The following is a 17,461-nucleotide window of genomic DNA, read 5'->3' as shown; positions in this document are numbered from 1 at the left end:
AATCTCTACGAATTGACCAAAATAATAAAAAAATGTATACTTTAAGCTTAATTATTAGAGGGGAACACAATTTAATAATGTGTAGAATATAACTAGTCTAGCATATCTACAACAAAAGCACTAATGGAGAAGCATATATCCTCTACTCTGATTTGTCGGGAGTCAATTATTTAATTTTTTTGATATATTTATAATAATTGAGATCCGTTTGATGTCATAGATTTTGTTTATATTAATTTTGCAGATTACTACCGTCATGTGCACTAAAGCTATTCTATTCTGTACAACCAGCAATCATGTAAAACAATTCACTAAGTTCATCTGTAATACTGCTCAGTAAAATAAGTATTATAAAATAATAAAAAAATAATCCACATTCATCATCATTTTTGGGCTGCGGCAGATGCTTTTGCGCTCAATAAGACATCGGATGGTTTTGATTGGCAGATTCAACATCTGGAGTATGAAATGTAACAATACTGAGATAAGAGCACTTCCCTTATAGAATGTTTTTGAAAATGATGGCCTCAAATAAGACAGATGACAAATTGTCTTAAACCTATTTAAAGCACGTCCGTCCATCTCTGTTCTCGACTACGATGATTGGTATTTAATAATGTATTTTAAACCTTTTGATTGGATTTAGTTTAAATTGTGTAGTGGTTCAATTATGATCCCGTCCCCCTTTCTATTGAGATGTTGATGGAGTAACTCAATGACTTTATTCACGTGAAAGTTTATGCACTCTTCACATATATCAGATTTATTTTTGTTATCTTGGTTTCCTCAAGTAATGGTGCAGCTTTTGAAATGTATGGGATGAGGTAATATTTCTTTAAAAAGCTATTTGGACCTTGAATTAAAACCTATTCAGAGAATCGAAACAAGCGTTTCCTGTCTTTAGCTCTCTGAAGGCAATGACATTTTCTTGTTGCCTTGCTTTTAGTATATTTAATCAAATACATGTGATGGACGTCCTACATCTGAGACCCATCTTGAGAAGAATTAAGAGTGCGCTAGAAACAGCGAGGTTTTGACCACAGCTGCTGTTTCATGTGCATATCTAGCTATTTAAACTTTATTTGTTAGGGTGTAAGATGTGACTTCAGTAAACTGAGCCAGATAATATTTCACCGACTGTCAGAATGGTTAGCTTGTTGGTTGGGTTATTGGTTTTATTACTAGGCATTAATAGGAACCATAGCTAATGTCTGGCCTATATTTTTATATTGCTTGAGAGACTTCAATCTGTGGTCCATCAATGTCTGTGTGTTTGAAGTAAAACGCCCTCAGAAACTAGTTTAGCTGATTTACAGCAGCTTGTTATGGAGCTTTGACATTTCCAATGCATCAGTGTTCTGCTAAACAAAAGCAGAAGGCTTCAGGCTTTCGACCTGAAAATGATTCTAATTTTGTCATAAAGCACTAATGTCTTTGTTTTTGTGATGCATTTTTAAAAATATATGCATTTCAATCTCTATATTTATGTCAGCGCACATTAAGACTTTAATAAAAAACAACGTAATATATTACATATTATTAAGACGTATACATAATAAATAATATGTAATATATATATTACAATAAATAATATGTAATATACACTCTTAATGTGAAATGATATTATAAATATCGAAATTTAAATTTTTATATATATATATATATATATATATATATATATATATATATATATACACTACTCTTAGGGAGAAGGAACGCTCGAGCACTACACACACACACACACACACACACACACACACACACACACACACACACACACACCATTTCAACGTTATTTTCCCCTCTTTTTTTCATTCTGCTGTTCAACGTCATTGTGCGCGTGCCTATGGATAACAACTGGATAACAACATTTGTATGACAGGATTAAGGGGCGCACGCACTGGATGCGAGTTACATCTGGGAGGGGCGTCGTTGCTGTGACAGTGTTGAGTCGGCTGGCTGTGTAAAATAGGAGGGTTTGTCATCCGGGGCAGAAGGGAAACCTTTCTTCTCTTCCCAAAAGCAGGTCTGCTGAGATGCGCAGGGCTCCGACGCCGCGGAGGTCGCGAGGCTGCTGGTGAATTACAATTGGGATACGAAGCCACCATGAACGACGGGCTGTCCCCCCCTCGTATATTACAAAGTAGCGCACGTTTAATTAATTGAAGCTCTCCTCTGGGAGAGGTGGGGGGGGATTTTGTCCCGTGGTCACATGCAGGAATGATTTTTCTTGGCTTGGTTTTGCTACAGAGGACCATGGAGACCTCCGAAGGCATCGGTCATGCTCTCTGGTAAGAAGGGGGGGGGGGGGGGGGTTCAGCTCCAAGATGTCCTTCTAATCCGGTTTGGGCGTATTTATGAATAGCCGTCAATACAGCCTATATTCTCTGTAAAAAAATAAATAAGCTTGGCCTATATAAGAGATTACAAGATGTTATTTTATATGATGTTGTTATTACAATTTGGACGCGCATGTATCGTACGGTTAAAAAAACCCAACGTGTTTTGGCATCGTGTCAGTCAGTGACACACCTGTGATATGTTATTGCTGCCGTTAATTAGCCCGGTGTGTTTCATTACCAGCCGGCGCTGCCGTCTGCAACGACTATGCAGACGCAGGATGGCTGCAGCCCCAGACGCCGGGCTGCTGAATGTGGGAACGCATGCTGTACATGCTTTCCACGCTGCGCTTAATAACACGCCTGTAAATTGAACGCGAGGACTGTATGAAATAAGAATCCAACGTGTGTCTTTTTCGTTTTGCGCTCGCGCTCTGTTCCCAGCGCCTGGAAACGGAAAAGAACACGTTGTTTGTCGGGGCACCGTTGGATTAAAAACAGGCAGGAAACGCCGGGATTGCAGCAGCAGAATCTGCGTGAATTCAAATGGGCGACTTGAAAGGACTAGCGATCTGTGTCACGCTTCTTTTTGGGGGGTGGGGTGGGGTGGTGGGGGACACACACAACTTCTCCCTGTTACTGCATTGTTGTGGAGCCAAATAGGCAGAAGCAGCCACTGCTGTCTGCTGGGCCTTATTGATTTCATTTATGAATACTGCTCGTTCTCTTGCAGCAGCCTTGAGCCCTATTATTAACAGATTCCTAAACGAGGATGTCTGTCTGGATCTAAAAAAACTCAAATGTGTGTGAGTGTGTGTGTGTGTGTGTGTGTGTGTGTGTGTGTGTTTGGGGGGTGGGGGTCAGTTGGTGCCTTCAGGGTGATTCACAGCCAGCCCGCCCCTTGGTGTACCTGGGGGAAACACCTCTCTGTTTTCAAAAGATGTTTTTCCACTTTGCTGCCAAGTATTTCCGAGGCCGCTGATCGTTCCTATTTTTGGGCTTCTTGTGTATTTGCATGTGCCAACCATTAAAGGCGATGTGCAAAGGAGGTTTGGCGGATCTGTTTTATTGCATAGGTGATCATTCGTCGTCGTTGTTGTTGTTGTTGTTGTTGTTGTTGTTGTTGTTGTTGTTGTTGTTGTTGTCTTGTTCAGGGGGATTTTAACACATGTGGGTGTTTTTGATTTCTCCCCTCTCTGCTTGCTGGCACTCTACTTTATTTTAAACTTCACTTCAAGCCCATACAGGTACGTGAAATTTCACCACCGCATTGATTCTATGCATTAGGAACAGTGTGAAAGCTGCTGGTGAGGGTCTCGCTCAAGGTAAACAAACTACCGTCACTTGGGTTTAGGGACAACCAGCTCCCCCCAACTGAGCCACAGCCACCCCACTATTTAAATGCACTCCCTGTGGTTTTCAAGCTACTATTGAGTGTTACCATTCAGTCAATCACCTCAGACTTTGCCCCAGTTTGGTGCAAACGCAATTCTTTTGCCATTTTTGTTACACCAAGGTGACACTTCTCCTTTTATGGTGCCCTTAAGACACGGACTGACACGGTTTGAGCATCTGGTTCAGTAGTAGTTGACTGGCAAGCATGCAGATTTAGTGGGGTGTGTGTGTGTGTGTGTGTGTGTGTGTGAAGTTGCGCACTCACCCCCTGATTTGGATCCATAACATTTCAGCAAACCCTTTTTTACTTGCACATTTGTGTGCGTTTTAAAAGGAAAATATGCTTTTGGCCTCGTCCAAAGCGCCTTTGGTGCTTAGAGTGTGAGCTCAGGGAATCAAATCCCAGACCTTATCTAATGTTGGAAAACACCAGAGCAGCAGTGCTCTCATTTAGTGGATAAGAGAGAGAACTCACCCACATTTCTTCTGTCACAAAGAACACACCAAAAAAAAAAGCACAAAAGGGTCAGATCAGGCGGTTATAGTAATGGATGCTATAAGTATAAGGCTGTGGCTGCACATCATAAGCAGCCTTGAACTGCCTCCTAAACCAAACAAGGCGGATTACAGCTACAGTGTAACATAAAAACAACAACATTGGAATACGTACAGAAATCCCTCCAGGTGTTGCAGCGCAAAGGGAAAATGCGTAGGAATAATCCCCTTGGACGTTAGCTCCGCATTCCTTTCTTTATTACCAACCCCCCCCCCCCCCCCCCCCCCGAACCCCCCACCTCAGCTTAGCAGAATCCAGGTGGATAGCAATCACCAGGATTGCTTTGTTTCGACCGCGGCGGCTGTGTCAAACGTGCAAAGGTGAGCGCCAAGGCCACGGAGGAGACACGGGATTGGTCGGTCGGAGCTAAGCTGCCCTGCTGCGTACCGATAAGCGTGTTATAAATCAGTATTTCATGAATACAGAGAGCACAAGAAGATATCATAATAGTGTGGGGGGTAGGGGTAAGGGATGGGGGTCACCTGACCTCCCATAAGCCCCTCCGCAGTTCTTTGGTCGGGGTTTGTCAGGTGGAGGTACTTCAGTAAATCCTCTTCACGGAATCAGCTGCATGTCTGACCGTCAGCGATGTCTTTATCACGCAGGAACCCCTATATACCTCTTCTTTTTTCTTAAGGTTCAAACCATTTGGATGTTGACATTTCTATCTATCTCTCTCCCTCATCATTACAACTCAAGTCACGCGATGCTGTACTCTCAGAGCGAGGTTCACAAGCGTCGGACATTACATCACATTACGGTCATTTTAGCAGACGCTTTTATTCAAAGCGACTTAAAATTCAGTATCTGCGTAGACGCAGCTACGGGAGCAATTTTGGGGTTAAGTGTCTTGCTCGAGGACACATTGACATGAGACCGGGGATCGAACCACCGACCCTCTGATTGAAGGGCGGCCCTGCTCTCCACTTAGCCACGGTCACCCGGCGGAGTGCATTCGGAGTGCATTATGAGCCAACTGTTTGACGTGGACGTTGCGACGCTACTGGCCCCCGGTTCGACTCCCCCGGCCACACAGTTGTGACCCTGATCTGGTTACCATGTGTACGTTCACAACAGCAGCAGCTGTGTCAACACCAACAGGGAACGTGAGGGCTGCCGGCCTCACCTGTCCGCAGAGGGCCGGCGTTGTCTCAGCTGCTCTTTTACACCTCGGCTGCTCCTTTTTATTATCCGTCGACCCGAGACCAACAAAACCACATTGCGCCTCCCTTGCCGCCTGCAACAGATACGAGGCTGTTGCAGGAGCATCTAGTGTTTAAGACGTGCTTTACTGTAAGTCATGAATAGATCTGTTATGTAAATGCTGTTGACAACAGCAGCCGGTTCCTGGCACTCTTGGGCCAGATAAAAGCTGACGGCAGAGAGAGAGAGAGAGAGAGAGAGAGAGAGAGAGAGAGAGAGAGAGAGAGAGAGAGAGAGAGTGAGAGTGAGAGAGTGAATCTCTTTAAGAGCTGGGAGGGGTCGCGTTTGTCAAGGGATGAGAACACTGGTTATAAAACTGTTGCCTGTAGGAATTTAGCTCGGCTATGTTGTGATCCAATATGTATGACTTCTAAGCTGAAGAAGGAGAGCGGTGCGGTTCACGGTAGGATTGGACCTACCTTGCAGGCCTCAAGTGTTTTAAGCCCCGTCGGACTTGCATATTAAACTCCTCGCTGATTTGCATTCGTGTGATGCGCGCTGCACAGGGGCGGCTCGCTCTCATCGCACGGCTCATGTTTTAATCAACATGGCTCCCACGGTGCTATCTTACACCGTCGTCCCCGAGCCCGTCCCTCATCCCTCACACACGCGCTCAGTCAACACGTGTTCGACCATCGCCTTGCCTTCATATCTCTGGTACTCGCATCTCCTCTGATCCCTCCTTTGATGCTGCTGCCTGTGGCTCCCCGCTTATCTGATTCTTCACTGTCCCGCCACATCTCCCTGGAATGTGATGCCGTCTCCTGTTGTTTTTGTAGGCCTGTACCTGACTGTACCCCCCCCCCCCCCCCCCCCCCCCGTACACATCTGTACACCAGATGTTCGCGCAGTAAGCGCTTTGACTTCAACCGGTGAGACCGCTGATCCTCTCAGGTGTGTTGTTGGCTAGATTCAGTAGTGGTTAAAGGGCGACCTGTTGCAGTTGATTGATTGGTCCTTGTCTCAAAAGCGATACTTGAAACTGTGGTAACGCTGGAGTGCTTTGATGTTTGTTTGGTGCTAAGCACTCACTACTTCGGTTTCTGTTTACTCTTTGCAGAGACCTCATCCGAAATGTGTGGCTCATATTGTGATGCCACTCTGTGTCTTTTCTCTTTATATAATTGGCACCTTTTCTGTTTCACTGTAGCTTTTATAACTATTGCTGCCGGCTTGCTACTAAGTTCATTTCCTGTTTAGGCCAAACAAATAGCAACAGCTGCTGTCGGATCTTTTTCACAGAAAGACCTAAAAGCTTTTTACGAACGGGACGCATTGCCGGTTGAGAGCGATCCCGATGGTCACAGGATGTGTAACCTTTGCTGAACAATGGACAATAACGGGACGATGGTAAACGCTTAAAGTGTCACATTTATTTCACGCACACAGCAGAACCACACAGGCAGAAGACGTTGTGAAGGTGCAGTAGTCAGGATGTGTTGAACGGGATAAATTGGCTGCTTTTGCAGAGAGTCGATGTGCGTTGATGCTGGGTTACAGGACCCCCGACACGTTTCCTTTAGTTGCCTCAGATGTGAGTTGTCCTATAGAGAAGAGTCATTAAGTCGACACACTGACGTAGTGTCTGCCAACATTAGCTACTGGTCATACCAGACCAAGTAACGCTGTGTGTAGAAGTCAACAAAGGTGTATTTTATTACTAATTAATTCAACTTTACATTTGTAAGAGGAAGAATGAGACATTTCTTTCTTTTAAAGTTACATTGTAGCGCTTTAAATTACTGTATTATGTTGGTTTAGTAGCAAAAATGAAACACTACTTAGCCCAGAGCACTGAAGTCATTGTTTTTTTTCTAAAGAGACACATTTTACTGAGAGAGAAGGATAGCACCGAGCTTCCAAGCAAATGTTTTTGCTCGCTGGACAAAGCCATTCTTCAGAGGCACGGCAGCCTTTTGGCTCCAGCTGCCCGGCGACCACGCAAATGAATACCAAATGTCTCCGTCTGTCTCCTCTTGACGGCTTCCCTCTGCGGGTTTACCGCTCGGCCTCGCTCGTTCCAGACATCACGCTGCCGTGTACATTCCCAGGTGAAGGTCCTTCTCAGTATATTAGATTGACTCCAAATCTGATTATCGCGGGCTTCGGTTTTTGTGTAACAGGATTCATGTGATGAGCTTCTTTGTGTGCGCGGCGGTCGTAACTCTGCCATTTGTTTGTGTGAAAGGCCCCTACTTGTCCGTCAGAGGGAGGTGAAGCATGCTGGGGGTTTTCACACGTACAGGAGCAAACAGCAGTCGCTGGTTCAGTTCCAGGACGGGGGAGCCAACGCAAACAAGTGGTTCAAGTATGTCTTCAAAACAAAAGCAGAGCCTCATTCTTAATGTCGTTTGAGTGAGGAAAACAAAACACTATGTCCTACTGACCCCACAATAAGCAAAAAGCTGGTCACTAGTGAGCAGAGCTTTGAGACAGCCGCTCAGACTAACTGATGGCTGAATGTTTCTTTTGGAACGATGTGACGCTGGCAGAAAAGCAGCCTTCGGACGGATAATTTTGCTTCAGCCCTCGAGGCCTTCTGCCTAGATTTGAGGGTTGAATGGAGTCGTTTTATGATTTACTCGACTGGCAAGGCGCTTGTTTATGGCAGCAATTGAGTGAGAGGCTTTTGGCAGAAAACGCGATCGCTATTTTTGGATGTCAAGTCTCTATTGGGCATTAGGGAAGAGGCTTTGTCCGTAATGAACCTCCATTATGTGGAGGAAAAGCGCACGTGAAACATTGCTCCCTCGCTTCAGTCGAGTGAAGGCAGCGTTTCTCTTTCCGGGGCCTTTTCCAATGTAAGGCAACAGTTTCCTTCTCAGTATAACCATCCTATCTGCTCTGTTATGTAAGAGCTATAAGATGTAGTAAACACAGTTACATGCAAAGTGAGTTTCATGTAAGCCTTGATATTTACGACAGCAGGACAGAGGAAACTCTGCTGAACGTTGCATTTTACTTCCTCGCCTCACTTTGCTTCTGGCTCTATTCCTGTGGCCCCCTCCTCTCTTTTGTACCAGCAGCAGCTATTGAGACATAAAACACGGAGGGTTTTAGGTTTCTCCCCCTCTGTTTCTGTCCATACATTATTAATGTTACCTATCCTGTCTCATTTCCTTCTCTTTGCAAATGAATTGCTTGCTAATTGTATCTGAGAGCTAATTTTAGAGTATTACTGCCTTAAGGTGCAAGTTAAATTATCTTTGGACTTTTATTGATCCCTTGATATTCTATAAATGTTCTATAAAACCGGCTAAATGTGTTTTTATTAATATGGCTTTATACAGTGTCAAACATGGGATTAATAGTGCTTTTAATGAAGCTGTTGCTATTCTGATAAAAGCTTATTTTTATCAGAAAAATCTAAATATTGTTCCACTATTCTTTTCATTTTAAATTGTATTGTGATTTTTTAATTTTTTTTAAGGATTGGGCTTTAGACACCTGAACAGAGGTGCAGTAGCTCCCCCTGATGGTACCTGGTGTAACCTGCTCTAGCAGACCCCCGTGCTTATCGTACTGCTGACTCGCTAGAAATGCACCCATTGACTGTAGACCTCAAGAAAACACATGATACTGCAAGATTAGAGAGAAGAAACCCTCTAAGCCTGAGCACATTTTGAGTCTCTGTTGCTTTTTCAACAGGTGAGGGCGTGGCTGGGAGCGAGAGTTGTAAAGTCCCCAGAATTACATCACATGGAGGTCAAAGGACATCTGATCACATCCATGGGTTTGGGGGCTCCTGGTGAGTACTAACGACTTCTCACAGTGCAAAGACGGACACCTTCGTGTCTGGACAAGCCTGGAATGGCTCTGAGTGTTTTTTTTTCTCCCTTTCTCACAGAGAAGGAAAAACAAAAGTGTTTTCCTCAAGGTAAAAGCCAGCTGAAAAAACAGCTGCATGTGTGTGAAGGCCTTTTGTTCACGTGCTGCCGCCGCAGCTGTCAGATAATCTTATCAGAGCACTGAGGGACGGTGAGAAACTAGACCCTTAAAAAAGCAGTCATTGTGAAACCGTAGAAGCCAAAACACTGCATTTTTTATTCTATTGAATATTGGAAATAGTGAAATGTCTTTGTTTGAATCATCTGCATTCAGGTGATTTGGCCCAAAATGTCCAGCCGCCTGTTTTTAAAAGAAAAGTAATTTGTCGATATTATTAATAATATTTTCCGCAAATCCCATGAAAACACAAAAAGCAACAATGTGTTAGTCCGTCTCTAAACTTTCTAACTCCCACTACCTTGTCTGTGGCTCACATCCACGAGCCATCTGGCTCCCACTGAGGAGAACAGAGCATGTACAGCAGGACCGACTCAAAACAAACCACGCTCTCCGTGTACAAGGCAACAAGGAACATGTGACCCAGTGCAACGGCGAGGCTCATTGTTGAGTTTTTAATAGTTTTGGGACAACAATGGAGCTCCGTGACACAGAGGAAAGAGGTCTATCAGGCTTTGGATACACTGACAATACTGTATTCATCGACGGTTCGGCTCTTTTCGTGGGAATTGTTGACCATAATAATATAGAGTATTGCCGGCCTTAAACTTGAGTTCATTCCTCCTAAAAATGCGTTGCATCTGTGCTGTGTAGATGTTCAAGGCTGCCAGGACAGCAAGCAGCAGGCTGAGAGGGTTGCAGCTCTGCAGGAGAGGAAGCAGGCCCTGGAGGCTCTCCTCAACTCCAGAGTGGGAGAGCTCAAACAAGTCTGTTTGCAGGAAGCAGTGAGTAGCTCTCACTTCACTTTTGAAACATACGTGCATGCCATCCACAAGTGTTAAGATGACTGCACTGCACTTTGCTACTGTGTTTAATTACTGTGTTTTTACTAAAGAGACTGCAGCATATTACAGATTCTATCATATGTTCTGAAAATGAAAACCTATCGATTTAGACGCAAATGGCAACCAGTGATTTTTTTTTTTCTCCTATACAAATGGGTTGCATATTAATATTTGAACTTGTCAGCACGTCTTAATGTAGCAACAGCTGCCTCAGCTTTTCATTAACAGCTGTTTAAAACATCCCTGTGTTTTCAGCTGGATGTAGAGCGGCTCACTCTGTCTCTGTGTGCTCCATTCTTGGATTCACAAGTTGTCAGTTGTTTCAATTCAAACGTCTAAAGCGTCAGCTGCAGGGTTATTCTGTTTCGTAAATTATGATGGAAACATTATTTCTGGCATCTATTTCAGTGCAGTCAACTGTTTAAAGGGTGGGTTTTATTGAGACTTAAAGTAATCTGTTAAGTGGTGTCATTTTATGGAACACTTCAAGCCTCACAGGCCTGTGAGAAGATGGATTTTAGTTACTGGGTGCTAATGAATGTCCTCTGCAGGAGCTGACTGGGAAGTTGCCACATGCCTTCCCCCTGGAGACGGGAGAGAAACCCCCACCGGTGCAGCGCAGAGCTGGCCTGCCGCCCAACGCCAAGGCAGAGGTAAGTCAACACCTTGAATATCAATTGTGTTTACGCAGCAGATGCACCGTGTGTGTACTTGTGGTCTAACACGGCTGTCTGTTCCCCGGCTGAAGGATGAGGCGGCCCAAAGAAAGCAGATGAAAGCCATCTTCACTGGTGCTCTGTACCGACACTCGGAATCAGACCGAAATATCCCAAATAGCAAGAGGACAGTTCACCGGGGGTGTCACACAGGTACAATCTCAAACCATACACCCACTTTAAATATATATTACACATCGGGTATAAGTGAATTCAAACAAAACCGCATTGTCATTCACATTGTACGCTCTGAAAGACAAATATAGCTTTGCATTTATGTAAAGCAAACCGATTTCAGTCTGCATCATCTGTGACCTGAATGGTTTGTTGTCTTCCAGAGGACACTGTCATGTCAGAGAGTACAAGCTCCATGTCAGATTCAACATCCCATGACAACGGTGAGTTGACAACTCTCTCTGTCGGATGCTGCATATCCTTATATTCATAAAGAGCTTAACTGAATTTGCAGCCTTTTTCCCCATTCAAAACACATCACTCACGCTTAGTGGGTGGGAGACTCATTTGCACTTCTGGTGTAAAGGCATCAAATATGAATACGCCGTCACATTTCAGTTGTTAAAACCCGAAAAAGCACACTTGTTGTGCTTGTAATGACAGTGGATCATTTCTTTGTCGTCTGCGAGTGGGCGTCATTAAAAGATCATTTCTTTGTTTTGTTTCTTTTCCTCCTCCCAAAAGAGTCGTCTCCCAGTGTGGCGGCTGACCAGCGCTCTCTGTCTCAGCCCCGGCTCACGGTGGGCAGCCCCGACCACAGGATCAGCAGGAAGCTGTCGCCGGTCGAGATCTACTACGAGATGAGGACGCGCCGCAACTCCGCCACAAGCTCCGTCAGGTACTTGAAGTGGGGCCCCCACGCTGCAAGCTGTGCGGTCTGCTCGATGTGTCTCGAGAGAGTTCAAATAATCACGATTGTTTTCAATCATCCACGTCCTCTTGTGCTGCTTCTCACAGCCCGGCTCACTCTTTACCGAGAAGTGCATCCAACATCGAAGGCAGAAGTGTTCCAGCTACTCCTCTGTTGGCCCGAACCGCGCCAATCAGCGTTCACGTCAGGTAATCTGCGATGCGGTGCCGCTTCAGCCCCCCCCCCCCCCCCCCCCCCCCCCGCTGGGATAACTGTACGGTTGGAGATGGCTTAATGACTTAAATGCAGACACAGAGTCAGAGATGTAACAACGATTAGTGTCAAATTCAGCTACCAGCAAGGGGCATGAGCTCATCGTCTGGTCTTTAAGCAGACAAATTGTGTCCCCTGTTAAGTGATTTTCTGTAAAATGCGGTTACATGGTTTTGACTAAAAATGCTTTCATTCACTTTTCTTTATCCATAGTTGCTCCAAAGTCCTGTCCTAATGTAAGCTGCTGTTGTGCTCGTATGCTTTAGGTCGGATGCGTCGGGCGGTAATGGGTTGAAGCAGTGGTCTGGCAGCCTGGATGTGCCCTATATGATTCCGCTGGCCCAGGAGGGCTCTTCCTCTGACCGCCGAGGCTGCCCTTACAGCTCCCGGGCCAGGCGCAGTAACAGCTCCGAGGCCCTGCTGGATAGGTCGAGCCTCCCTGACGATCCTGCTCCCAGAAACGGGATGCCCCCCAGAGGAGGGCCCTACAAGAGCTCAGAGACACTGACTGATGGCAAGCTGCGCCACATTCACCTGGGCAGCCCCGAGAGACATGCCGACGGCTCTGTGGACCAGGCCAAAATGCGTCTGTCCATGGGCGACAGAGCGGCCGGCGGAGGCTACAATGAGCTGTTGATGGACTATATCTGGGGCAAACAGCAGAGGGTGCAAGTGCAGCACCCCCTGTACCAGTCCACAGGCAGGATCTGGCAGGACATGTCCTCTCCTCGCTCCTCCACAGCGGCGGCGCCTCCCCATGCCAACGGCTTCTCCCATTCCCAGGTGAACCTCCCCAGCGCCGCGCCTCCTTACAGCCCCATGGTCCTCCGAGGGTCCCAAGCTGAGCTGCGCAGGGTCAAAGTCACCAGAACCAAATCTTGTGGACCCTTTATTCCTTTGCAGCAACATCCCCAGGATGCCATCCTGCTCTCAGCGTACGAGTCTCCCCTCCCTGCCTCTGGCACCACCACATCCTCCATTCCCAACCTGCACCCCTACCAGACCGAGCTGTCTGGGCCCTCCTTCAGCCGCAGACCCCCGCAGTTCTCTCTCCCGACCCCAGAAGACTCGACGCGAAGCTTGCATAAAGCCCTGGCTCTGGAGGGACTGAGGGACTGGTACCTGAGGAACGCCCTTGGCTATCCTCCCGCTGCCTCGAAGGGCCACGAGGCGGGGATCTCGCGCCTCTCACACCCCCACCCGCTGGTGCACCAGGCCCAGTCTGTTCAAGGGGAACCAGCCAACCTCCAAAGGTCTCCGATACCCCAGTCAGTCAGCTTCCACGGTCACCCGCTGCATGGAAGGTTAGTATTTATTTTTCTCTTATTGCTCTCATTGTCTCTTTTACAGCTGTATGTCTATTGGTGGGAATCGGTATCAGTGTTCGAACTTTTACAAGCCTTAACCAATGGAACTTTTCTCTTTCCTTACAGTGTACTATCACTTTAAGAAATGTGGTTTTCTATGTTTCGTGAGAATACATTTAATTAGACTACAAATACCAGCATGCTTGTTTGGAAATACAGTCACTCACTATTTATTCCCCGAAACATCTTTCTCAGCGGCAGCAATTCTCTCAGCAGAGGATGGTGCTATTATTCTCACTCTATTCCCAGCCAATCCATCTATCATCCCCTGACCTTTACAACCGGGCTTGTTTTATTTTTTTGTTTGTTTTTGTATTTCTGCACGGTCAGCATTATGTGCTGCCGTCTGCCTCATGCCAACGTCCAGGCACTCGGACGTCTCCTCATCACTCAAAGGCGTCCTTGAAGTGCCTTAAGTGGCTCGTGAGACACAGCAGACACATATACACATGAAACGTTGATGACTCAACAGATAGAATGTGAACTTGCATTAATGGGCATCTTTTGATTATGACAGGGATTCCCCCCCCCTCTCTTCCTTAATTTCGCTCTCCAACCTTCTGACGATGATTCATAGTTTTTATATCATGTAAATGTATTCTCACTGTGGTTTTACCCTCCACTTCCTGCTGCTTGTTTATGCAGAGCTGTATTGATTTGTCCTGCCTCCCCAACAGGTCGATGGAGTTCTCTCTCTATCAGGAGACTCCTCATCCACAGATGCAAGAGGTGACCCCAAAGGAACCCAGTGCAGACCCAGGCACCCTAGTCTGAAGCAGCAGAACACACACACGCACACACACACACACACACACACACACACACACACACACACACACACACACACACTCTACATGATCTGAGCAGAAACACTGTAGCCTCACAGACACACACATTCACTCAGACTCGCACACACAGACGAGTTGATACAATGTGACCTCAACAGCAAAGCAAAACACGGCAACCTCAGCAGAAAGAGACTGGAATATATACGACAAACTGTAGCTGTACAGTGTGAAAAAGCCTTGGCAAGTTCCCCGTGTTCTAACAGATCCCACCAGTATATGAACTTCAAACCCAGTATTCTCACGTGGATGCGCACTGGAGTTGACTCATCTGATTACACTATGGTCATGCTGTACTTAATATATCAATATTTCTGGTCCAACACGAGCAGTAAAATGCTTCCTGATAGCCCTGAGAAGTCTCCCCAAGATATACTTTTTTACAGAATATATACAACTCTAAATTACTATTTTGTATCTTCTAAGATATAAAGAACAACTATATTAAAGAGGTAATTTATTGCTCATTGATCTTGTGATACACAAAGATGTTATGTGAGCTCACATAATTTGAAAAGCATTAATACATGCCAGTGAATGTGTGTTTGTAAACTATAACAAAAGTCCGTCTTCATCTGCCGTTAATTTCACAGCCATTTGTATTTTTTCATGTTTGATAAATGAGAGGGGCCATGAACTGTAGTGTACCGGTGTAGCAGACGGGAGTGCCTACATGTTTTATTATCCAAACTAAACCGTGGTTAGAAACCTTTAAAGTGCTTTCTAATAATCTGAAATGCTAGCATTAAGCCTTTGTGAGCTTAGTCTAATCGAAAACTGAAAGCGGTTCACGATGTCACGAAATTAGGGTATTTGGAATGATGTCATATATATTGTGATTTTTCAGTATGTTTTCTAGATTCAGCTTAGTGCTGGCCAGTAAATGTAGCTTTCTCTGTGCTGACCTTGAAAGAACAATTAGACCAAACCTGAGGGCTGTTGTGAAACCTACTGTATGCCAGTAGCACATGACTGTATGACAACAATTTACTCACATCAAATCCGTCTTTTCCTGCATTTAGTTGTGGAGGATTTGAGTGTCGTATGGAGCACTTTATGAACATCTTAAGCCTTAATTCCCTTTGAAATTGTCACCAAAAGAGATGACAGGCAGTAGACAGGGTTTATAATTGGGGGAAAAAAAAATAAGGAAATTAAGTTTTGTCAGCATCTACTGAAGGTCTATCTGAGAGTGAGTCTGTATATAGAGTGAGTTGTACTGACGAGTTTCAACTTGTATTCCTGTATTAACAATGTCATTTTTGAACTAACCACATGATACGTATTTAATCAAAATAACCTCCCCCACTACTTCCGTGACCCAAGTGAGCACTATTTAATTGGTTGTAAAAAGTGAGGTTGGCGGTGTGAACATAATAGGGCTGCTGCAGTTTTGAATGACGGTGTGAGCAGGTCTCATACCAGTAAACTTGTCGATGAGAATCCATGCTGGCTGATTTTTGTATTTGTAATGATTTCAACGCATTTCATTTGCTTGGTTTTGTGTTCAAAAAAGAAAAAAACATTACGGTTTTTTTCAGAGTAGTTATGTGTCAGAATCTATTTCTAGGTAATCAGTCTTAATAGTATCGTAAACATCCGAAATATCAGAATAATTCATGAAATCCTCAAGGAAACAAAGTAAATGTCTTAGTGTCGACAGAACATTTTTAAGCCCCCCCCCCCCCCCTTTATTGTACTTGATCTTTGGCCATGTTAGAACTCATTTGAATGTAATTCTTTACGTTTGTCATAAGTGATGTTGTTTTCTACTCTGTTACAAACTGTAGCACACAGTGGAATGTTACCTGGTTTCTCCTGCTGTCTGATGTGTTCACATCCTCTCAGTCTCCAGCTTCATAGAGCTTCTTCCTGCTGGTTAAAACCTGAAATCAAAGACCAAACTGCTGTGCACTGGGGGTCGTAAATGTATTTTTCATATAATGTACTCAGTAAGTTGAAAATGAATGGTATAAATTTAGCTCTAAAGCAAATTTATTCCAACTATATTATATTTATGAACCTATAACATTTTGTAGCTATCTACTGTAGCTCTTTCTCATCAGTGCGGGAATTGGTAATGTGTGTTAAAACCAGTTCATTCAGCAGCGTGACGTGTTAATATTTGATTATTCTTTTTTTTTTTTTTTGATATTTATATGCAGCTGTTTTCCCTTTCCCTCCTCTCTTCATACCCAGGCCTATGAAATAAGACTAAATAGGCCCGCCCTATACTGTATGTATGAGACTGTGCATTCACTCTCAATAAAGTGTCATGTTGAAATTAATGCAGACTGTGTCATGTTTATTTATTGCAAAAAAAAGTGCAGGTTAAACCACTCTGGAGACAGTGTTGAAATATTTTATATATATATATATATATATATATATATATATATACAGTTGTGGTCAAAAGTTTACATACACTTGTAAAGAACATAATGTCATGGCTCTCTTGAGTTTCCAGTTATTTCTACAACTCTGATTTTTCTCTGATAGAGTGATTGGAACAGATACTTCTTTGTCACTAAAAACATTCATGAAGTTTGGTTCTTTCATGACTTTATTATGGTCTGAGAAAATCAGAGTTGTAGAAATAACTGGAAACTCAAGAGAGCCATGACTGTGTGTGTGTGTGTGTGTGTGTGTGTGTGTGTGTGTGTGTGTGTGCGCACACATGTGTATACGCACACATGTGTATACGCACACATGTGTATACACACATATGTGTGTGCGCACACACATATGTGTGTATACACACACATATATGTGTATACACACACATATGTGTATATATGTGTGTGTATATACAATACACACACATATATACACACACATATATAATGTGTGTATATATATATATATATGTGGAGATGAATATCGGAATATGTATTTATTATAAAACTACAGCCTAGAGGCTTTTAAATACAAAGTTGTCATAGGCAGAAATTTCACACACATGGCTTTTTTATTTAAAATAAAATGACTTTTACCTAAATATGATGGTATGTTGGCACAGTTCAGGCAATGACATTGATTAAGAGACTTTGTACAAAACAATAATGGCGTTGCTGTTATGCAAAATGTGTAAAATAAGGAGTAACATTTTTTT

At 44.2% G+C, this 17,461-nt stretch overlaps 1 protein-coding gene across 1 annotated transcript; it reads left to right on the top strand.

Moving 5' to 3' along the window:
• Positions 1 to 1,786: 1,786 nt before the first annotated feature.
• Positions 1,787 to 16,637, top strand: ccdc120b (coiled-coil domain containing 120b). Its single transcript, XM_068720435.1, has 10 exons — positions 1,787 to 2,291; positions 9,142 to 9,241; positions 10,093 to 10,223; positions 10,835 to 10,936; positions 11,032 to 11,152; positions 11,338 to 11,397; positions 11,699 to 11,852; positions 11,972 to 12,073; positions 12,404 to 13,441; positions 14,182 to 16,637. The coding sequence occupies exons 2-10, from the start codon at positions 9,193 to 9,195 to the stop codon at positions 14,276 to 14,278; spliced, it is 1,854 nt and encodes a 617-aa protein (XP_068576536.1). The 5' UTR covers positions 1,787 to 2,291; positions 9,142 to 9,192; the 3' UTR covers positions 14,279 to 16,637.
• The last annotated feature ends 824 nt before the right edge of the window (positions 16,638 to 17,461 follow it).

The sequence above is a fragment of the Cebidichthys violaceus genome, unplaced genomic scaffold (assembly GCF_023349555.1).
Source record: "Cebidichthys violaceus isolate CVI_PGR_0920_01 unplaced genomic scaffold, fCebVio1.0.p SCAF_25, whole genome shotgun sequence".
NCBI lineage: Eukaryota > Metazoa > Chordata > Actinopteri > Perciformes > Stichaeidae > Cebidichthys > Cebidichthys violaceus.
This window is presented reverse-complemented; position numbering and strand designations above follow the sequence as displayed.